We start from the raw sequence: 24546 nt of genomic DNA, 5'->3' as shown, positions 1-24546 counted from the left end.
TAAAAATAAACTTAAAAAAAAAAAAAAAAAAAACAAGGGAGGCACCTGGGTGCCTCAGTAGGTCAAGCATCCAACTTCGGCTCAGGTCATGATCTCAACAGTTTGTGGGTTTGAGCCCCACATCGAGCTCTGTGCTGACAGCTCAGAGCCTACTTGGGATTCTCTCTCTTGTTCTCTCTGTCCCTCCTCCAGTCACACTCTCTCTTTCTCTCTCAAAACAAATAAATATTAAAAAGAAAAAACAATGAAATGCCATCTCTCACTATTAATTAGCATGACGAAAATTTACAAGTCTGACAATACAGATGCTCAGGACGGTAAAGAAACGCACACTGTCAGGGCAGCGTAAGCGACTATCTACACAAGACAGGTGAGTACCTTATAACCTGGCAACAACTCTTCTAGGTGTGCACCAAGGAGAAGTCCACACAAGGACCTTCGTCTAGCACTGTGTGTAACACTGAAAAACAGCAACCAATGCCAATGTCCACAGATAACCACAAGAAACGGACAGCTACAGAATGGCACAGTTAGATGACGAAAGACTGCACGGTGATTAGAAGGAATGAACCAAAATATGAATCAATCGCTAAAACACACTCAGGCCTTCAAGTCAAAATGGCCTATAAAGGTTCCATTCACTCATCACAACCTCCCTGCTCAGGACAAACAGAAAAGAAACATAAAATATAAAACATACTTCAGTTCAAGACAAGATAAACACCTCCATGGACCAGAAAGGTAATGCAAAGTGGAAACCCAGGCCTTACTGGGCATTATGTGCAAGCAGAAAGCAACAGCCCTTCCTCAGTTTGTGTAAGATAATAAACACTACGAGTGCTGCAGTGAGATGGGGACGGAGCCAGCTTCAGCACACAAAGCTCAGGACTGGGGTGGGACACCTCCTGCTGGCAAAAGAAGGCTGAAAAGTGGGTATCTGTCTGTACAATGCTCTACAGACGAGGTCTACAAATAGATGCCACAGGTCTACAGCGTATAGCACAGTGCAGGCAGAGGCGGCCCAGAGGACAAAGACACAGCCTTGAGCATTTGTTTTCACTTTTTTGTGACCTTCACCCAAAGAGAGATTGTATGTGTGTGTTTATACACAGTCTGTGTGTGTGTGTGTGTGTGTGTCCAAAACAAAGGTTGTAGGAAACAAAATGTATATTTATTACATGTAAAACTGCTGACATTTTATATTTTAAGTGCTGACTGCAATACGTCAATTACGTGACCCACTTTTGAAGAACACCAGGCTGGAACACCAAAGAAATGACATCCTCCAAAACAAGAAAAGACATAAAATCAACATGCTTCACACTGAAGCTTCCGTTCAGGACCATCATTTTAGACTCCTTCCCACTGTCTTCATGTTATCCACACTCTCATTACTAGAGTCAACATCTGATTCTAAGACAAGGGCCTTTTTTTTCCTCAAAATAAACCAAATGTTTATCACATGTTAAGAATATAATCATGTGCAGAGAACAGCACACTCAGACGGATGTGCAGATGTTTGAAAACTGGCTGTTGTCATTCAATAGTCTAGATGATCTACTTGTGCTCCCAACAGTCTGAATTGTTACCTAAACAAAAATCAGAAACTACTACAGGTTTTAAACGTCCGAACTAAATCCAAGGATTTACAGAGCAGAAAGGTAAGTTCACAGGGAAAGGAATAATAAATCTTCTATACTTTCAAATATATCAAAAAAAAAAAAAAAAAAGGCACTACACACAGAGTTCTCTTCTAGCTGCTAAGGAAGATATAAACAACACAGTTTCTCAAGAAGTATATAATCTCATAAGGGAAATCAGAAAAAACTACTAAATCACAGTACTTTACAGAAATCTACAAGTACTATAAAGTAAAGGAACAAAGTGCTATGGAAACATAAAGACAGAAGAGATTTATTTCAGTTAAGGGAAACAGGAAAAATTGCATAGTACATATCAAGTTAGGCCTTGAAGGATAAACAAGATGCAGACTTATAGACTTTCTAATTCACTTAGAAAGAACCAGATGAGGGGTGCCTGTGTAGCTTGGTCGGTTATGCATCTGACTCTTGATCTTGCCTCAGGTATGATCTCATAGTTCATGAGATCGACTCCCACATCAGGCTCTGAGCTGACAGTGCAGAGCCTGCTTGGGATTCTCTCTCCCTCTCTCTCTCTCAAAAATAAATAAACTTAGAAAGAAAGAAACAAAGAAACAAAGGAAGGAAAGAAGGAAGGAAGGGAGGGAGGGAGGGAGGGAGGAAGGAAGGAAGGAAGAAGGAAAGAAGGAAAGAAAGAACCAAATGAATAAAAATACAGAGATAGGAATTTGCAAAGAAATATGAGGGACAGTGGTTAAACTAGCCTAGTTGAGGTACAAATTACCTAAGAGAAAGAGTCCAATCCAATGTGTCTGAACTCTATTTACAGCAGCTTTTGAGGGACAGGGTCTTTACGGGAGAAGAATAAATACAGCACCTTATTTTTTCAGCCCAGCCTCTGAACAAGTTGAGAAATGCAATAAAAACATAAGGAGATAAATGACAAAAATTACCTTTATTGCTGGTGAAGGCTAAATCGGAAGAGAATTTTTCTTTCAGTAAAAACCAAACGGGCCTGTTAACTGAACCCCACAATGAGGCACTTTCCCAGGTATGATCAGCACCGAACCAACCCCACCGCAACCGATTCCCCACACGGTCCCTGCAGGCAGCCTGTTCCATAAGCAGGCAAGGCTGGGCTAAGCCAAGTATGCCAGGTATATTCTTTCCAAATTCTCCAGAAGAATATTTGCTGCAGAGCCTCAAGGACAGAATGAGGAAAGAGGGTGACGTGAGATAACCACTAGTGGAGCTTCTTCCACCCGAAAAGAAACATGAGAAATGGTGAAGACATTCCCCTCAACTCGTATCACTGAAGGCTTCTACACAGAGTAACGCCATGACCAGAGCTGTCCTGTCAAACACTTGACCTGACATCATTGTAGGATGCGGAGTGAAAAATGAAGAGGGCACTGAAACTGCCCACACAAGAGTAAATCAGGGCCGGAACCATAATAACATCTAACCGCGAATGGCTCTTAGTCCCAGAGGCTGTCCTCAGTCCGTCACACGCATTAACTCAGCTCCAGGAGAGAGGAGGTAAATGAGGAACGAGAGGCCAAGTCAGACATACATAAGTGGCATACATATGTATGTAGACAGACATAGGTGACAACTCAACTCAAGCAGGAGCAGCAGGAATGAAAAACACGGTACAAAGGCACAGGACAAGATGTGGGCACAGCAACAGATGCAGACTTAATTGAATCAGAGAAGTTTATAGAAGAATTTGTAAGAAAAGATTATGTTAGTGAGAAATCCTGAAGACAAACCTGAAAAGGGGGGGAGATAAGCAAGAAAAAACTATTACCATTTCATAGGAAAATGAAGATAGCTTTATGGGACAGAATTTCTAAGAATAACTGATCACTATTTCACTCTGTAAAGATAGTCAAGGGTTTACTATGTTCTGTTGTCTGATATGGAGAATAGGCCAGAATAGGATATGAACAAAAGAGAAGACCACAAGCCAGGGTTGCCCCAACATGCCAAAACGTTCGTGCCCACAAACAGCGGAGGACGATTTCAGAAGCAAGCCTGTAATGACAATGGGTATTATCGGCTTCCAGACTTTGCAGGCTCCACTGTCCACAGGTTACCTCCCTACTGCTACGTGCACTTCCCCTTTCCTCTTTTGATACCATGACTCCAACTCCTTCAGGTCTCAAAGACAAAGATATTTTACAGAGCTCAGCCAAGATGCTCCAAAACTCCGTGGACTTCAATGTTCCGTGTGGAGAGCTGCCTAGCTAATAAGCCATGACCACGTGCCACACCCACACTTTCAGAATTAAAATTAGACTGGACAGTGGGACGAGGGAGAAAACAACACCGATCACAGGACTCTCACCATCACTCTCACATTTTTTGTTTATTTGTCTCTCTATGATGTGTTCAAGGTAAATTCTTAAGGATGATCTTCTTGTTCACTAATTCTCTCTTCAGCTGTATTCAATCTGTTGATAACTCATCTACTGAGTTTCTAATTCCAACGGTAGTGTTTTTCATTTCTACAAGTTCTTGTTGGCTCTTTCTCATATCTGCCTTCATAATAATCTTTTCTTTCTTACATTTTCCACATCTACTGGTACTGTATACCGCTATTAAATATCCCAACAGATAAAGCCTTCATGTGTCTGATTCTACTGCTCATTACCTCAGAAGCCTCTCATTCATGGACCAGCCTTGTATTTTCATGTATTTTGTGATTCCACATTATGAGCTTGTTTCTGGAAAACCCGTGGTGCCCACAGCGACACTGTGGTCCTCCAGAAAGCCCCAGGGTCCACCACTGCCAAGCACTTCAAGGCACTACCAACACAAGAGAGCTTTAAAAGAAATTCTCACCTTGAAGATTCTCAGACCACACAGGCAGCAATGAAACCATTACAAATCCATACCGTGAACCAAACTCAATACTCAGGCAACGATACATGCCTGGGATTTATAAATCTAGCATAGCATTCAGCTGACTTCCTACAGAAGATTCATTTCACTAGAACTTCTATCACACTTCATAGCTGTTCCCACTAATATTATTAACTACCACAGCAGAGAAAATAATACTTCACAAGCAAAACTGCATTTACCTAAATGTCTCACTGGTTAGTAAAGGTCAACTACAAGTTACAGCATTTGAAATATTCTCTTACCTGTTCTAGCGCTTGGGTTTTCTCTCGCTCTATTTTCCTGACAGTTTCCTTTGCAGCTTTGAGCGACGATGATGACACAGTTTTAACAGACATAAAATCAACAGTCATCCACTCATCTCTCTGTTTAAAAAAAAAAAAAAAAAAAAAAAAAGTCACTTCAATCTAAATTGATTAGAAGTGAAAATAAACACTTGGTAATAACAGCAGGGATTCTGGGGGCACTGAAACCTGGATCATATCCTACATTCGCCTAACTTAAAACAAGTTTTTTAGTCTCTGTATGCCTTAATCTCTCTCCTGTAAAGTGGAATAAATTCTTACATTTTAGGACTGTTTCAAGGAGTAAACAAGATTTAAGGAGCGCAGTCCAGTGCCCGACACACAACAGGTATTCAAACACCAGTTCTTTCCACCCCTCTTCGCTGTGGCTCGATGCATTCACACGTAGGCGGGTGAACTAGGGCCCCAAATTTGTGAACTACCCAACTCTAAATACTGCTGAGAGAAATGATGACATGGTGTGGCAAAGGGAAACTACTCAGTGGAGAAAGGTCACATACAGGTAACAGCACAGAGCTGCCAGGGCAGGAGGGCAAAGGGCCGCTTTTCTAGCAACAACTGGAAGCAGGAAACCCTCTGTGGGACTCAAACAGAGGGAAGTACTCACTTTCTCACAGAAGAAGAATGGAAGTCTAAAGACTAAGCAAACAGTACCACTGCCAGAATTATTTGTAAAATTATACTGTTTTCACAGTCTCATTTTTCTCCCGAAGCAATTTGATCCATCTGTCATTTTAGCATCCATCTATTTTTAGAAGTCCATACTTCTTTCTTTAAAATCGGGTGACTTACCTGGACAACTTGGTTGCCTTCCCTTTCCATATTTTCACCTTTCGCTTTCCAGGCCTTCTCCCTGCCAGGAGCCTGGGGCGGGACAGCCTCAACCCACTCGTCTTCAGAGCTCTAGGAACAGGCGGCATAGAAGAGAAGTTCTCAAACGTGCACACTTCCACGTAAAAATTCTGTGCTGTTGTTAAATGGTAAATTCTTCAGTTTCCTAGAGAAAATTCTTAGAGTATACTTCCCCTTGAAAAAGCTACACTGAAAATCTGAACAAAGAACCTGTAAAACCACTCTTTTGGGACAAGCCCATGAAACACCAAGACTGTTTTCCTGCCAGGGGAAAGCAAAACCAAAAGATCAGAAGTGACAGCAGAGAACTCACTTCAACACAGAGCTGCGGTTCCTACCAACATTAAGTGATATCGACATCTTTGTTTAACTACAACAAGGGAAACAACACCCAAGTAAATGACTCTGCCTCTAAGTTTCGAGTTTTTGGATTTCCCTGGGTTTAAAAATGCAGAGATCGCAGTGAACAGCCAGACTGGTAAGGCACTTTGTTAATGTGTTTAAATACCAGATTATTAAATCAGCTAGGAAGTATTTAGCCAACATCCCCTATGTGCTCAGCATTATGCCAAGTTCTGGATTTTGTTTTCCACAAATACATCAATCAACTCCTTCTATGTTAAGTACTGTAATAAGTACGTTCACATATGTTCTCAAGCTGACTCCTTAAAACAACCCTACATAAAATACTATTTGGTTTTACAAATAAGAAAAAGCTTCCCCAAATTAGGTAACTTGCCCAAGTTCCACGGTATCCAAGCAGGAGAACCAGAATAGAAACCTAGATGTGTCTGGCTCTAAAATCTCTTTGGAGCTATACAATGGAAGTGTAGGAAAGACCCTAGAAATCACCTAGCACACAACACTTGCTAATGTCCCACAGAGAAACCTGGAGGCCAAGGGAAGCAAAGGTGGGTCTCCTGAATGAGAACAATATTTTTTCATTCCACAAAGTTCTTTTTTTTTTTTTAATGTTTATTTATTTTTGAGAGAGAGAGACAGAGCATGAGCAGGGGAGAGGCAGAGAGAGAGGGGGACACAGAATCTGAAGCAGGCTCCAGGCTCTGAGCTGTCAGCACAGAGCCCGATGCGGGGCTCAAACTCACAGACCGCGAGATCATGACCTGAGCCGAAGTCAGATGCTCAACTGACTGAGCTACCCAGGCGCCCCCTATCTACACAAAGTTCTTGATAATTACCTAACCAGAGAACAAACATATGTCTGGTAAAAGGTATAATCTACTCAGAGAAAACATATTTGTCTCTGGCATCTCAAGTGCCAACTGTTTCCCAATACAAAGCAGACTTCATTCATTCATTCATTCAGACCTTGATTTGGACTTACAGAAACATTAGAGCTACTTACTGACATATATAGTTAAAACTTTTTAAGATAACCACTATGAACATATTTCTGGTCTAGTCCTATTTACATTGTCAAACCAACTTAGAAAGGAGTGCACTTGTCGTCATGAGCACAGGGTGCTGTATGGAAGTGTTGAATCACTATATTGTACACCTGAAACTAACAGAACACTGTATGTTAACTGAAGTTTAAATAAAAACTTTTTAAAAAGATCAATTTAGCAGCCTGGTTCCTACCACTTGCTGTTACCCACTGAAAGGAAGTTTATAATCTGAAAGCACATCCCTCGGGTGCCAATTTGCTAACATCAAGCTAAAAAAAAAAAAAAAAAAAATGTTTACATTAGCTTTCCACAGGATTCTGTTAAAGGCCTTCCTTTAAAAAAAAAAAAATAGGGATGCCTGGGTGGCTCAGTCAGTTAAGTGTCTGACTTCAGCTCAGATCATGATCTCGCAGTTTGTGAGTTCGAGCCCCGCGTCGGGCTCTGTGCTGACAGCTGGGAGCCTGGAGCCTGCTTTGGATTCTGTGTCTCCCTCTCACTCTGCCCCTCCCCCGTTCACACTCTGTCTCTCTCTTTCTCAAAAATAAATACATGTTAGGAAAAAAAAATTTTTTTTAATAAAAAAATATATATAATTTATTGTCAAATTGGTTTCCATACAACACCCAGTGCTCATCCCTACAGGTGCCTTCCTCAATGCCCATCACCCACCTTCCCCTCTCCCCCACCCCCAACAACCCTCAGTTTGTTCTCTGTATGTAAGAGTCTTATGATTTGCCTCCCTCCCTCTCTGTTTGCAACTATTTCTCCCCCTTCTCTTCCCCTGTGGTCTTCTGTTCAATTTCTCAAGATCCACATATGAGTGAAAACATATGGTATCTGTCTTTCTCTGCCTGACTTACTTCACTCAGCTTAATACCCTCCAGTTCCATCCACATTGCTGCAAATGGCCAGATTTCATTCTTTCTCATTGCCAAGTAGTATTCCATTGTATATATAAACCACAACTTACTTATCCATTCATCAGTTGATGGACATTTAGGCCTTCCTTTTAAGATTTATATTTTTAAGTAATCTCTGCACTCAGTGTGGGGATCGAACTTACAACCCCGAGATCAAGAGTCACGCACTCCAGCGGCTAAGCCAGCCTGGCGCCCCTCAAAGGCCCTCCTCTAAAACCACAGATTTTCTGCATCCTACTAGCTGCTAACCAATCACCTGCGAGTCAGTGATCAGAGCCACCAGCTGCTTAACCACAGCTACAACCGGTGGCCACTCCATATCATGACCTACAACTTCAGTTGAGCTAGACTCTCATTCACAACCAGTATTCCTCTTACTGGCCCCTGGTCAGTTCTCCCTTTCATTCCCCTGGCTCACTCCCCTTTGAAGATGTATCACTCTTACATTTACTTGTGTAACTATCTGATTGATGTCTCACTCTCCCACTGGGCAGTAAGTTCTAGGAAGACAAAAACCGCTTCTGCTCTCCCCTAGCTCGTATCCCCAAGGACATAGTTTAACACCTTAGCAGAGAGGTGATGCTTATTATATTCTTCAACATCTTCCTCAAGTTTTCTATCAAACCCCATTCACCACATACTCAGCTAGTGGATCTCTCCTCCTCCTTGACCAAGCAAAATGATGCCACCTTAACTTCCTACCCAACCCCCAACAAAATTATGTACACTTGTGCATCTCCTTTCCTCCTGTTAATTCTTCCTATTCAAGGCAGGTGCTCCTCCAAAGATCTTGGTCCCAACCATTCCTGTTCCTCCAGGACAATGCACCATCAATTATCTCCTTCTCTTGTAGCCTGGTCTACAAGAAGCACTCTATTGGCCTAGAAATATGCTCAAGCATTTTCCATCCTGTGTGTGTGTGTGTGTGTGTGTGTGTGTGTATGTGCGTGTGTGCGTGCATGTGTGTGTGCATGTGTGTGGGTATGTGTGTGTAAATGAGTGAAGAAGAGGAACCTCTGTTGGCCTTATGTCTCCCCCTGGCAGCAATTTATCTTCCAACTTTTACTCTAAGCCAAAATTTTCAAAGAGTAGTCTGTAGCCACTGCCTTCACATCCCCACAAAACTCTACGATATGGGTAAGGTTCTCACTAATCTGCTGAAATTTCTTCAAAGGTCACCACCGGCTGCCACTTTGTCCAATGCAGCAGAACGTTTCTGAATACAACTCTCGATAACTCAACTTCCTTGATTTCCAGGACCTTTCCCAGTTCTGCTTCCATTCTTGCTTTCTTCTCCATTTCCCTTACGCATTTTTCCTCCTTTGCTCAGCCCCTAAATATCAATGCTGTGTGGGGTTCCTTTCTTGGCACACTAATTTTTTAATCTCTCAACATTCCCCTTTGGCCATTAAATCCACTCTCATGCCTTGAACTACCATCAATTGTGCTGATATCTTTCAAATTGGTCTACCCAAAGTGTCGGTGATTTAACCAACTACCTACCATATTTGGATACCATGCTGAACTCAATAAACACAAAACATACACCCACCGTCTTCTTCCACAAAACCTGTTCCTCCTCCTGAATTGCTGAACTGAATCACCTGGTACCACCAACCACCCACTTAACCAAGTCAACAATCTTAGGATCAACTTTGCCCCTCCCATCAAAACCTACTATTTTCATTTCCAAAATATTTTCTCAAATACATCATCCAGTGAACACCACATGCCTACCATGGGACCCCACTTCCACCCCTGGCCATAACTGATTGGTTCAAAGGTAGGATTCTGACCCAATTGATATCAATCTGAGTTACTCTCCAGGAATTTGAAATCAAAACAAAATGGGGCTGCTCTAAACTAAAGAGAACTGGAAATGCATTGGCAGAAGCCATTTTTGCCATGAGGATAGAATTCAGCAAAAAACTGATCTGTTACCAAGAAAAAAGTGAACTCGGAGGAAAACAAAAATGGAAGATGGCAAGACAACTCATAAAAGCATTACAACTCTAGTTCCAGCCATTCCTGAAGGCCAGCTTCATTCCCACACCTAGAGGTACTACGAGACTTTTGTACTCTAATAACAAATTGCCCCCCTGGGGCGCCTGAGTGGCTCAGTTGGTTAAGCGTCCAACTTCGGCTCGGGTCATGATCTTGGGGTCTGTGAGTTCAAGCCCCTGCATCAGGCTCTGTGCTGGCAGCTCAGAGCCTGGAGCCTGCTTCAGATTCTGTGTGTCCCTCTCTCTCTGCCCCTGCCCCGCTCGCTCTCTCTCTCAAAAACAAATAAATATTTTTAAAAATTAAAAAAAAATAACATAAAGTGTCCCCCCCTTTTTCTGGATAAGCCAATTTGTTTTATCTCTATTGCCTGGAACCAAAAGCCCCGACTAATACACACCTCTCCTGTCCATCCTTGAAGCATCCTAGGTCAGATCTTATCTCACACCCAGACAACTGCAATAACCTGGACGCCGGTCCTTCCTTCTCCAATCTCCACCCTAGACACATCTGGAGAAACAGAAAGGGCACATATGACCCCTTCTATGGCTCCCTGTGACAAAGCTCCTCTTCTTTCTTACCAACAGAAGTCAATCTCATTGGGAGACCTACCGTGCCTCCCTTGCTGGAAAGCAAAGCCCTACGGTCAAGTGTCCAATGACACTGAAATGAAGGTATTATGTGGGACTTTCTGGAAGACAAATTATGAAAGAGAGGGTCCCCTTTCTTGTTACCTAGATGAAGAGGTAATGCTATAAAGATGAGGGACGGGCAAAACAGAAGAAGCCTTAGTCTCGGAAGACCACACGAGTCCCAGACTGCCTACCTGATTCTTTCATGAGAGAGAAAAGTTAACTATCTTGTTTAACCTATGGCTACTCTGAGATTTTCTGGTAAATGCAAATGAACCTAATTAGAGGACACACTTCCTACTGAATAGCGCCAGAGCTCTTGGTTTACAGGCCCTATCAACTCTTCCATTTTCATCACCATCCACTCCCCCCTTGTTTTGTAACCTAGTGCTATCATATTGTTCGTAGTTCTATTTACTTACATATACACATACACACATACACCATGTTATCTCACTTCCAGGCCTTTGCTCTCACAATTCCTTGTGCATGAAATGCCAATAACCTTCTGTGCCTGGCTAATTCTTAGTCATTATTCAGGTCTCAACTCAAATATTATCTCCCCAACAAGTCTGCAGATGAAATCCTCTTTCCCTTAATACATTGTTCTGTCTTGGCATCAGGAGACTGCATATTGAAATTATGTATCTATTTATCTAGCTACAAAATGAGTTCTCCAAAGGCCTGAAAAAAAAAACTATTTTTACATTCCGTGTGTCTATACCAGTGTCTGACAGAGTTGGCATGCAATAAAGGTGTACCTAAAATTAACTAAATCCTCTTTTCCTACCCTTCCAATAGCCCTAATCAGAAACATTAATCGGCAGGCAGCATTCAAGCATTAAATACCAGGCACTGAAGGAAAGAAGCATCAATGATACACTTAGTATTCTTGTTATTTGTTTACAGAACGGTGATACCTGCACCATTGTGTACAAAGCGCCTGCCTTCATTCCCTGTCTGTTAACTTTGTTTCTCACTTTCACCATTGCACAGTCAGCTCACTACTTCAGCATGGCTGCTATTTCTCTCTCCCCAATATGCTATGACCTCAGTCCTTCTGCGGATTTCAGTTTTTCAATCCTCCATTTTACCTTGAAGAACTCCTACACCATCAAGCTTAATGTGCTTGACCTAACAGAGCTCCCAGAACTCTTGTTCTCATATGCAGCCTTTATAATAACCATACCCCTGATCCTATCAGCCAAAATCTCTAAGATGGAACCCAGACAGCAAAGTGCTACCAGTAAAAATCAAAGGAACTTAAGGACTTCTGCCTCTGGCCGTGACAAAATAAATGGCATCAAAATAGAAATACACAGAAATAGAAATAATAATGGAAAATGTTTGAAGCTCTATTCGGAACACTGAATCTCGGTAATACCAGGCCGTGATCCCTGAAAAGGGAAACAAATGAGGTGAATGTTACCATTACTATCTCCACAGCTTTTTGCCTCAAAGCACTTTCCAGACCAAGGCACAAGAAAGGGTTGACTCGAGCTGAATATGACAATCTTACTGAGCTAAGGAAACAGAATTTGTGTTAGATGATTTTGCCTAACTATTGGCTAATGTTAAGCGCTGTGAGCACATTTAAGGTGGGCTAGACTTAACCGTAACAATCAGTAGGTTAGGTGTATAGAGTGCATTTTTGACTTACGATATTTTTAATTTACAGTGGGTTTGTTGGGACATAACCCAACTGTAAGTCAAGAAAGATCTATAATTACATTAAACGTAAATGATCTAAACCACTGTTATCCAATAGAATTTTTCTATACTACACTGCCCAATACAGTGGGCATAACCTAGCCATAAGTGATAACTAAATACTTAAAATATTTGGCAGAACACCTGGGTGGCTCAGTTGGTTAAGCGTCGGACTTCGGCTCAGGTCATGATCTCACAGTTCATGAGTTCAAGCCCCACCTCGGGCTCTGTGCTGATAGTTCAGAGCCTGGAGCCTGCTTCGGATTCTGTGTCTCCCTCTCTCCCTGTCCCTCCCCTGCTCGCATTCTCTCTCTCTTTCTCAGAAATAAATAAACATTAAAAAAAATTTACAAAAAATATTTGGCAAATGAGAATGAAGAAATGAATTTTCAATTTAATATTACTTTAATGTATTTTAATTAAAATTTTAAAAACCACATATGGCTACTATATTAGATAGTGCAGAAAAGCCTCTAATTAAAAAGGAAGAAATTGATAGGTTAGATAAAAAAGCAAGACCCAAATATACACTGTCTACAAGAATACTTTCAATAAAAACAAAAGAAATTAAAAATAAAGGAATAAAAAATGAAAAAACAAATAACAAAACTGAAGTTTATTAACATGAAACAAAGTTACCTACAACAAAAGTATTACTAGAGATAAAAAGAAACATTTCACAAAAATATAATGGCCAGTTCATCTGAAAGATATAACAATCCGAAATGTGTACATACTTAGTAAACTTCAAAATACATAAGACAAAAACTGACAAAACTGAAGGAGAAATAGACAAAAATCTACTACAGTTAGAGATTTTAATACTGCTCTCTCAATAACTGACAGAAGAGGGGCGCCTGGGTGGCTCAGTCGGTTAAGCGTCCGACTTCGGCTCAGGTCACGATCTCGCGGTCCGTGAGTTCCAGCCCCGCATCAGGCTCTGTGCTGACAGCTCAGAGCCTGGAGCCTGTTTCAGATTCTGTGTCTCCCTCTCTCTGACCCTCCCCCGTTCATGCTCTGTCTCTCTCTATCTCAAAAATAAATAAACTTTTAAAAAATTTTTTTAAAAAAAATAACTGACAGAAGAGAAAAATCAAAAATCAATAAAAATATAAAATACTTAACACTATTAATCAACTTTCCCAAACTGGCATTTATAGAATACTACACCTACCAACAGCTGAATTCACACTTGTTTCAAATACACATGGAATTTTCATCAAGATAGATCAGAGGCTGGGCCCAAAAATAAGTCAGAGTAATTGTTTTTTTCCAAAGTCCAAGATTCAAAGGATACTTATTGTTAGCCTACACATGAGGGTTTTTTTCTCTTTCTTTTTTTAGTACAGTTGACCTACCATGTTACATTAGTCTCAGGTGTGCAACTTAGTGATTTGACAAGTTTATACATTATGCTGTGCTCACCACAATGTAGCTACCATCTGCCCCGTTACATTGCTTTTACATCCCTGCCTGTATTCCTTATGCTCTGCTTTTGATTCCCGTGACTTACTCATTCCTTAACTGGAGGCCTGTACCTCCCTCTTCTAGTCACCCATTTTACCCAACCCCCCTACACCCCTCCCCTCTGGCAACTATCAGTTTGGTCTCCATATTTACAGTTCTTATTCTTTTTGTGCATTCATTCATCTTTTTCAGGTTCCATTTATGATAGAACCATATGGTATTTGTCTCTCTCAGTCGGACTTATTTCACTTACTGTAATACCCTCCAGGTCCTTCCATGTTGTCTCAAATGGCACAATCTCATCCTTTTTTAAGGCTGTGTAATATTCCTCTGTGTGTGTGTGTGTGTGTGTGTGTGTGTGTGTGTATGTGTGTGTACCACATCTTCCTTATCCATTCATTCGCTGATGGACACTTGGGCTGCTTCCAAGTCTTAGCTGTTGTTAATAATGCTGCAGTAAACATAGTGGTACATATATCTTTTCGAGTTAGTGTTTTCATTTTCCCTGGGTAAATACCCAATAGTGGAATCACTGGATAATCACTATGCAATGCCCTTGTCTCTGTTGTAGTCTTTGTTTTAATGTCTATTTTATTGGATATAAATATTTCTACCCCAGTCTACTTTTCCACTTCCATTTGCGTGGTGGATCTTTAGGTCTGAGGTGAGTCTCTTGCAGATGGCTCTTGGTATTTTATCCACTCCACCACTCTGTCTTTTGATTGGAGCATTTAGGCCATTTACTTTTAAAGTAATTATTGACGGGGGCGCCTGGGTGGCTCAGTCGGTTGAGCGCCGACTTCAGCTCAGGTCACGATCTCGCGGTCCGTGAGTTCGAGTCCCGCGTCGGGCTCTGGGCTGATGGCTCGGAGCCTGGAGCCTGCTTCTGATTCTGTGCCTCCCTCTCTCTCTGCCCCTCCCCCGTTCATGCTCTGTCTCTCTCTCTGTCTCAAAAATAAACGTTAAAAAAAAAAAAAAAAAAACGGGGGCGCCTGGGTGGCTCAGTCGGTTAAGCGGCCAACTTCGGCTCAGGTCACGATCTCGCGGTCCGTGAGTTCGAGTCCCACGTCGGGCTCTGGGCTGATGGCTCGGAGCCTGGAGCCTGCTTCTGATTCTGTGCCTCCCTCTCTCTCTGCCCCTCCCCCGTTCATGCTCTGTCTCTCTCTCTGTCTCAAAAATAAACGTTAAAAAAAAAAAAAAAAAAACGGGGGCGCCTGGGTGGCTCAGTCGGTTAAGCGGCCGACTTCGGCTCAGGTCACGATCTCACGGTCCGTGAGTTCGAGCCCCGCATCGGGCCCCTGTGCTGGCAGCTCAGAGCCTGGAGCCTGTTTCGATTCTGTGTCTCCCTCTCTCTGACCCTCCCCCGTTCATGCTCTGTCTCTCTCTGTCTCAAAAATAAATAAACGTTAAAAAAAATTTTTTTAAATAAATAAATAAATAAATAAATAAATATTAAAAAAATAAAGTAATTATTGATGGATATGTACTTATGGCCATTTTTAAAATTTGTTTTCTATTGTTTTCATAGTTCTTTCCTTTCTTCTCTTGCTCTTTCTTTGTGATCAAATGATTATTTACAGTCTTTTGTTTGGCTTTCTTTCTCTTCACTTTTTGAGTCTATCATAGGTTTCAGGTTTGTGGTTAGCATGAGGTTCATACATAACATCCTAAGTAAACAGCTGTCTATATTAATTTGATGGTCATCTAAGTTCAAACATTTTCTTAAAAAAAAATCTTTTTCTCCTTCTCTTCCCTTTTTACTCCCTTCCCCACATTTTATGTACGTGTTGTCCTATTTTACATCTTTTTATTCATATTAATCTTATGTCTAAGTATGGCCATTTCTTTTCCACTTAAAGAAGTCCCCTTGGGGCACCTGGGTGGCTCAGTCAGTTGGGCTGCTGACTCCAGCTCAGGTCATGATCTCACGGTTTGTGAGTTCAAGACCCACATCGGGCTCTGTGCTGATAGCTCAGAGCCTGGAGCCTGCTTTGGATTCTGTGTCTCTGTCTCTCTGCCTCTTTCCCACTCATTCTCTCTCTCACTCTCTCTCTCAAAAATAAATAAACATTAAAAAAAAAAAAAGAAGTCCCCTTAACACTTCTGGTAAGGCTGGTTTAGTAGTGATAAACTCCTCTATCTTTTGTTTGTCTAGGAAACTCTTCATCTCTCCCTCAAATCTGAATGAAAACCTTGCCAGGGAGAATGTTGTTGGTTGTAGGCATTTTCCTTTCAGCACTTTGACTATGTCATACCACTCCCTTCTGGCCTGCAAATTTTCTGAGGAAAAATCAGCTGATAGATAGCCTTATAGGTTTTACCCTGGTAGGTAACTTTTTGTTTCTCTCTTGATGTTTTTAAGATTCTCTTTTTATCTTTAACCTTTGACACTTTAATTATTTGGTGCCATGGTGTAGACACCATCTTGTGTTCATCTTGTTTGGAACTCTCTGTGCTTTCACTGACCTTTCACTCAAACAACTCTCTCCAAGGTATAGTTATACAACTTATTATATATGTAAAAGTGTACACGTTGTATGTTGCAACAAAAAGACTTATCTATTCAGCTGACCATTAAATGACGAGGGGATTATGGGTGCTGATTCCACACATAGTCAAAAATCCACATACGACTTTGACTCCCCAAAAATGTAACTACTAATAGCCTATGGGTGCACTTGAAGACTTACCGATAACATAATCAGCGAACATGTATTTTGTATGTTATATGAATTATGCACCTATTCGTACAATAAAGTAAGTTAGAGAAAAGGAAATCATAAGGAAGAAAAAATAGAGTACTGTACTATATTTATCTAAAACACATCTGCTTGTAAGCGGATGCACAAAGTTCAAGCCCATGCTGTTCAAGGGGCAACTGTATTTCTAGGGAAGAACAAAGAGAAATAACAGGCAGTGTGCCTCTAAAAGGAAGCAAGCACCCTGAGTCAAATTATTAAATGTTTACTCCGCCTGCCAGATCCATCCCCATGGGACAGGGATGCCGAACCTGTGATCTCTGCCTAAACCCCAGGGAGTTTCATAAATCCCACTGAAATAAACAACTTTAAATACAAACTTATTTTCACAAAGAGGATCACTCACTTCGTTCAGTTTCTCAACAGGACCAGCAACTCAACACAGAGCTGTAGAAACACTGTTTCTACCTTCTTCCTGCTCTAAGACTTTCCAACTCACTTCGTCCTGAATTATATTTAACAAAATTTTTTCTGTAAAACCTAAGTATTCCTACCACTACAAAATATGCTGGCTACCTGACCAAAGTATCCAGTGTGGATAAAGTATCCACTGTGAATTAATAAACTGCATTCTCACATAAGACAGGCTTCCACGAGCCATTTATCATCTCAGGGGTACCGCCACACGCTCAGTTTCTGAAACGGCAAGAGGGCTAGACTTGGGAATTTGGTGATTCACCTGCACATATAACCCTCTGAAGATCAGACCTAGAAAACCAAACCATCCCTCAACATCTATAGCCCATAGCTCTCTAAGCACCATGTACCTCTTTCTTCCTGAAAATACTCATGAGAGGCTTTCCCTTCCTCTGTGAGTCCTCTCATCCCAGAACTGGCTAGAGACACAGTGGGGCCACATCCTATTGACCATGAAGATAAATATATTACCATGTCCTATTTTAAAGAATTGTTAATTTCTACTAAAAAAAATAAACAAGAGTAGCAGACTCACAAATGTCTTAAAACTCTTTTCTCTTATGTGTACACAACTGCTCTTTCCCTGCAGCTCCTTCCACTTTCCAGCTACTTCTACTGAACAGCCTTTACTCCTGCCTGGCTCTTCAGTGTTGTGCCCCCCTTTTTCTTCAGTGTCCCTGGACAATTCATCTATTCTCATGGCTTCACAGAGCAATGACTCCCAATTTCTAACTCCATCCTCCTACCTTTCTCTGTAACCTAAGATTCATGTTTCCAGTATTTCCTGGACATCTCCAAGTCGAAGTTTCCCAGGCGTTTTCATACCCTAACTAGTCATGTTTTTTAAGTTCTCATATATTTTAAGTTCCTAAACATCATTCCTTCAAATACAATTTTCTCAAGCAGCTACTTTGGCTGGCTTTAATACATACTTACCGATGAACTATCAGTTGACTCCTTGCTTTTTTCATACTTCTGTTTCTTACTCTTTTTTTTCTTCTCTTTCTTTACTTTTTTTGAGTGCTTGTCTTTTTTCTTCTTTTTCTTCACAGAGTGTTCCTGTAAATAATCATTTTAAAGAGGTGAGAAAGGAATTTAGTTTTATCTTACTTTAAAACAAGCATTTTGAAAAATCACCCAGTAGAGGAGGGGCCAACACGGCGGAGAAGTAGGGGGATCCCAAGTTCCCTCGTCTATCAAACAAAGCAGCGTTGAAGCTAAAGGACTGTGAATTCTGAGAGTCCGGGAGGAAAAGAGACAGTCGCTTCCAGGGACCCACAGGGACACCCTGACGGGCCGTAAGTGCGTGATTCTGAACTGGGAGAGATAAAAGGAAAGGAGGGGAGGGATCCCCTTCTGCAGAGAGACAAAGGGAAGAGAAAGTGCAGCTGGGGAAGCATAGCACTGTATCTGGACAAGAGAAAAACCTCAAACCAGGACGGAGAAAGAGCCCATCTCTAACTGTGGGGCTTGCTCCGGACTGGGGTCAGGTGTCCAGATCATGTGACTGGGAAGGAGAGAGCCAGCCCCAGGCTCAGTGGCTAGGTCAGGGATGCAGTCTGCAGTAGGAGAAAGCAATCCCCTCCCTGGAGTGCTGCAGGAGAGGACGAAGCCTGCTGTGCCCGCCAGTCGGGGACCACATATCTGGCGGCGTGGAGCGGTGCTTCCCCAGTACCCAGGCGCACGGAGCGGAAGTTTGAGTCCCAGCCAAGCCCCAGGCATGGGAGTCGGTGGAGCAGGACAAACCGCCTTGTTTGCATCCGCAGCACAGTAAGAACGGCTGGAACAGAGTGGTTTGGGACACTCAGTCACAGGAGGAGAGACTGGGTGTCGCTATTTTTCTCCCCACCACCACCAAGGGGAGACTTTCTCTCCAAGGGGAGAAATACAAATCAAAGCCTCACACCGGTCAGAGTGGCTAAGAGGAACAACTCAGGAAACAACAGGTGCTGGAGAGGATGTGGAGAAACAGGAACCCCCTTGCACTGTTGGTGGGAATGCAAACTGGTGCAGCCACTCTGGAAAACAGCGTGGAGGTTCCTCAGAAAATTAAAAATAGACCTACCCTACGACCCAGCAGTAGCACTGCTAGGAATTTACCCAAGGGATACAGGAGTGCTGATGCATAGGGGCACTTGTACCCCAATGTTTATAGCAGCACTCTCAACAATAGCCAAATTATGGAAAGAGCCTAAATGTCCATGAACTGACGAATGGATAAAGAAAATGTGGTTTATATATTCAATGGAATACTACTTGGCAACGAGAATGAAATCATGCCATTTGCAGCAAAGTGGATTGAACTGGAAGCTATTATGCTGAGTGAAACAAGTCAGTCAGAGAAGGACAGATATCATATGGTTTCACTCATATGTGGATCTTGAGAAATTGAACAGAAGACCATGGGGGAAAGAAAAGGGGGAAAAATCATTACAAATAGGGAGAAAGGCAAACCACAAGAGACTCTTAAATACAGAGAACAAACTGAGGGGTAAAGGGGGTAGGGGAGTGGGGAAAGTGGGTGATGGGCATTGAGGAGGGCACCTGTTGGGATAAGCACTGGGTGTTGTATGTTAGCCAATTCGACAATAAATTATATTCTTTAAATAAATAAATATATAAATAAATAAAAGCATCAGAGGTAATTTGAGCAAATGGATCATGAGGAAAAATTAATTAAAAAAAATAAAACAAGTATTTTGAGGAAAAACAAATCTGTATTCCAAAAACCATATTTTCATGAAATGAGACAACAAATACATTGAAATAAAATCCTCTGAGATTTAGATGTGGGCATCTATTATATATGCCCCACAAATAAGTCACAGAGCTGAGATACCTTATCAGGAAAATATGGGGGATGTTTTAGTTTTAATTTATTTGTAGAGTCTTCTGACAGATATAATCCAATAAATACATTTATACACAAACTGTTTGTGTGTGTACATATACAGACATATATATATATTATTCTATGGCCCTGTAAGAATTTATAGAAGATTATTAGGCCATATAAAATGTAGGAGCACCTGGGTGACTCAGTCAGCTAAGCATCTGACTTCAGCTCTAGTCATGATCTCACAGCTCATGAGTTTGAGCCCCATGTCAGGTTTTGCACTGAAAGCATGGAGCCTGCTTGGGATTCTCTCTCTGCCTCTCCCTCTGCCCCCCTCCTGCTCACACATTTTCTCTCTCTCCCACTATCTTTCTCTCAAAATAAATAAACTTAAATAAATTTAAAAAAATATTAAAGGGTGTAATTGTTTAGATCCACAAGCTTGATATAAGCGGGCCAGAAATTTGCTAAGCTTCCTACCCATCAACTCAAGTAACAAAATCTGTCTATTATAATGTCCAAAAATATTAAAATATATTATTTCTGCCAGGGAGATAAAACCAGTCAGTAATGCCAACTATGTAATACTCATTCTGTAACTTGTGAAAACTGTATATAAAGTTGCTTTTCCACAATCCTAAAATTCATACGGAACCACAAAAGGCCCCGAATAGCCAAAGTAATTTTGAAGAAGACCAAAGCAGGAGGCATCACAATCCCAGACTTTAGCCTCTACTACAAAGCTGTCATCATCAAGACAGCATGGTATTGGCACAAAAACAGACACATAGACCAATGGAATAGAATAGAAACCCCAGAACTAGACCCACAAACGTATGGCCAACTCATCTTTGACAAAGCAGGAAAGAATATCCAATGGAAAAAAGACAGTCTCTTTAACAAACGGTGCTGGGAGAACTGGACAGCAACATGCAGAAGATTGAAACTAGACCACTTTCTCACACCATTCACAAAATAAACTCAAAATGGATAAAGGAACTGAATGTGAGACAGGAAACCATCAAAACCCTAGAGGAGAAAGCAGGAAAAGACCTCTCTGACCTCAGCCGTAGCAATTTCTTACTTGACACATCCCCAAAGGCAAGGGAATTCAAAGCAAAAATGAACTACTGGGACCTCATGAAGATAAAAAGCTTCTGCACTGCAAAGGAAACAACCAACAAAACTAAAAGGCAACCAACAGAATGGGAAAAGATATTTGCAAATGACATATCGGACAAAGGGCTAGTATCCAAAATCTATAAAGAACTCACCAAACTCCACACCCGAAAAACAAATAACCCAGTGAAGAAATGGGCAGAAGACATGCATAGACACTTCTCTAAAGGAGACATCCGGATGGCCAACAGACACATGAAAAGATGCTCAACGTCGCTCCTCATCAGGGAACTACAAATCAAAACCACACTCAGATATCACCTCACACCAGTCAGAGTGGCCAAAATGAACAAATCAGGAGACTACAGATGCTGGCGAGGATGTGGAGAAACAGGAACCCTCTTGCACTGTTGGTGGGAATGCAAATTGGTGCAGCCACTCTGGAAAACAGTGTGGAGGTTCCTCAAAAAATTGAAAATAGACCTACCCTATGACCCAGCAGTAGCACTGCTAGGAATTTACCCAAGGGATACAGGAGTCCTGATGCACAGGGGCACTTGTACCCCAATGTTTATAGCAGCACTCTCCACAATAGCCAAATTATGGAAAGAGCCTAAATGTCCATCAACTGATGAATGGATAAAGAAATTGTGGTTTATATACACAATGGAGTATTACGTGGCAATGAGAAAGAATGAAATATGGCCCTTTGTAGCAACATGGATGGAACTGGAGAGTGTGATGCTAAGTGAAATAAGCCATACAAAGACAGATACCACATGGTTTCACTCTTATGTGGATTCTGAGAAACTTAACAGAAACCCATGGGGGAGGGGAAGGAAAAAAACAAAAAAAGGTTAGAGTGGGAGAGAGCCAAAGCATAAGAGACTCTTAAAAACTGAGAACAAACTGAGGGTTGATGGGGGGTGGGAGGGAGGGGAGGGTGGGTGATGGGTATTGAGGAGGGCACCTGTTGGGATGAGCACTGGGTGTTGTATGGAAACCAATTTGACAATAAACTTCATATATTGAAAAATAAAAAATAAAAAATAAATAAAGTTCCTTTTCCAATATTAACTTGAATAAGAGCAAAAAAAAAAAGACAGATTTGTTACATCAAGTAAACCTGTTAGTATTAACCTGTGAGAACTGTTCAATTCGCTCATTCACATCAGGTAGCATCCATGTATCCTCACCCCGAAGTCGTTTAAGTTCTTTACGCCTCTCTTCCTTTTCAAAATTTGCTTTAGCCTAAAACAATGAAAAAAGAAAAATTAACAAATGATCCAATTATTTTTCCCAAAAAAAAGTAAAACAAAGTCATTTTCCACTTTCATATAAAGTTTCATAAATCACTGTCTGTCCCTGACAGGAATTTGCTTCTACCAAAGTATAGGGGTAAAATATATATATATATATATATATATATATATATATATATATATATATTTTTTTTTTTTTTTTTTTAAACCCTCTCCTTCCACATTACTAATCACATCACCAGTCTCTAATGAATCAGGGACAGAATGTTGGGATCTATAGTAGACCGCCCCCTCTGCCCAAGCTCCCTGTCTTAAATAGGACTTGAATCTCTTTTTCTTTCACCATCCCACTGCTACTGCCTGGGACTTCAGTGACTGTTAGGAGAATGGCAATGCCTTCAATCTGCAATGTCATATTCTTCTACCCATGCCCTCAAATGCTTCGGGAAGAATCATCTTTCTAAAAACAGATGATCGTGTTACTAATGTGTATTCATCTTTCAACAATTAGTCAAGTAAAATAAGTTCTTCCTAGGAGGTTGCTTTTGCCTTTTCATTCTCTCTCCAAATTCCAAAGCTGGTTTTGTCCTTCTCAAACTCTATGGGTATCTCTACTACAAAAAAGCTTTTTTAAGTTTATTTATGTATTTTGAGAGAGAGAGAGAGCAAGAGAGCATGAGCAGGGGAGAGACAGACAGAGAGAGGGAAAGAGAGAATCACAAGCAGGCTCCACACTGCCAGCACAGAGCCCGACATGGGACTCAAATTCAAGAACCCGTGAGATCACGACCTGAGCCAAAATCAAGAGTCAGACGCTTAACCGACTGAGTCATCCAGAGTCCCCTTTACTATAAAATTTATCCTAGCTTACAAATCCTACTCCCTCCAAAAACTGCCCGAGATACCAAAAGAGCAAGGATGAAGAATATTTATTATACATGTATGTTACAGTATGCTGAAATCAGAGAACAATACCAACCATTCACCTGTCCAACACTAATCGCCTCCTCTTCCCCTTGACATCTGGCTATAGTCATTATGCCTTTCCCCTCTACCAGCTCTTTCTCATCGGTATTCATTTAAAAGTATTCCATCTTAAGCAAAAACAAAAACGCCCACTTGTACCCCATGCTGCTCTCCAGTCACAACTTTTCCCCTTCATTCTTACATCTTGTCAGATAATACAGTTTACTTCCTCCATTCTTTACAGGTTACCTCTATGCATCTCAACCTTAGAAATACAATGTGTCTTAACCTTTTTCGAGTCTCTCCTGTCAATCTTTGCATTGATCAGTAAGGATTTACAATAACCCTCCAACTGATATCAATAGTAAGACAAGAGCGTGAAACAGTGTTGCAATGTGCCTCACATGTATTTCTGAAAACGGGAATTTTTATTTCAGATACAGGAGGGGCGAGGACCAAGGCTGTGAAACGCGCTGGGAGAGCCGTCATTAGTGGCAGAGTACCCCAAAAGGGTGCTGCCCCTGGTAGCCAAGTGATGGAAATATCAAGAATGGAGAAATTCAAAAGTAAGTAAACTCAGGAAAGAAACAGGTCTTCCTAAAAAGAGAATGCGCAACTAGAGACTGCCAACGCATCTCCGAGGCGGGAGATAACCAAGACTTTTTGCGCATCCCAAAGGGAGACCCTCACCCAGATTAGGAGAGACATTGAGGTAGCGAAAGAAGAGAGGGGGTTAGGAAGACAGCCAGAGGCCTAGTTCCCAGGAACCGTCCACTCCCAATTCTAAATGACTCCAAAACCCCCAAAACGGAAATACCTGGCGCAACACCTCGGCCCTGGCCATCCTGGTCTGTTCTTTACGTTCTTCAATACTTCTCTCACTTTCAAACCTGCCACTGGTGGCCGCCATTGTTGCTGTCGTCGTAAAACTAGGAAGCCGGCACAAAAATCTCAGTTTACGACTGTCGTAATTTAATAAACAAACGGGACTTCCGACTGGCGGAAAAGGAGGGGCGCTGCTACACCAACGGAGCATGCGCGCGTGTGAGCGTCAGTTAAGGCTCAGGTGCTGACGCGGATGTCAGATTTCAGGGGAGACTTTGCAGAATGAAGTTAGGACCTGTGCTCCCTTCGCAAATTGGAATCTCCTCGAGCAGGAGAAATGTCACACTGCGTTTGTTACGCGCTTCGCACGACACCGACGGCATTCTCCTCGATATCCTCTTAAAATCTACGAGTTAAAAGCCCGTAGAAATCCCTACATCTCGAAATTTCCCACCAAAGTGCCCTTGTGGGCAAAGAATTTCCCTGTGCAGGAGGGATGGCCTGAAAGGGGGCAGGAAAGACCAGTTGCTGTGCAGTTTCGGTGCTTTGCTACAATTC

At 41.6% G+C, this 24546-nt stretch overlaps 1 protein-coding gene across 2 annotated transcripts in view; it reads right to left on the bottom strand.

The window, feature by feature from the left end:
• The window catches only part of CWF19L2 (CWF19 like cell cycle control factor 2), a 176065-nt gene extending 151834 nt beyond the window's left edge, over nt 1-24231 (bottom strand). The window contains exons 1-5 of one of the 2 annotated variants that reach the window (XM_049621379.1): nt 23981-24231; nt 22076-22186; nt 17917-18039; nt 5606-5716; nt 4754-4873 (exon numbers count right to left, since the gene is read on the bottom strand). In XM_049621379.1, the coding sequence (XP_049477336.1) occupies nt 4754-4873; nt 5606-5716; nt 17917-18039; nt 22076-22186; nt 23981-24199 (684 nt within the window). In that variant the 5' untranslated portion in view covers nt 24200-24231. The remainder of the gene's footprint in view (nt 1-4753; nt 4874-5605; nt 5717-17916; nt 18040-22075; nt 22187-23980) is intronic. The other variant, XM_049621389.1, reaches the window with a different exon arrangement.
• Between the last annotated feature and the right edge of the window lie 315 nt (nt 24232-24546).

The sequence above is a fragment of the Panthera uncia genome, chromosome D1, assembly GCF_023721935.1.
Source record: "Panthera uncia isolate 11264 chromosome D1, Puncia_PCG_1.0, whole genome shotgun sequence".
Lineage (NCBI taxonomy): Eukaryota > Metazoa > Chordata > Mammalia > Carnivora > Felidae > Panthera > Panthera uncia.
Note: the sequence above shows the minus strand (reverse complement) of the source record. Positions and strands in the feature narration are given on the sequence as shown.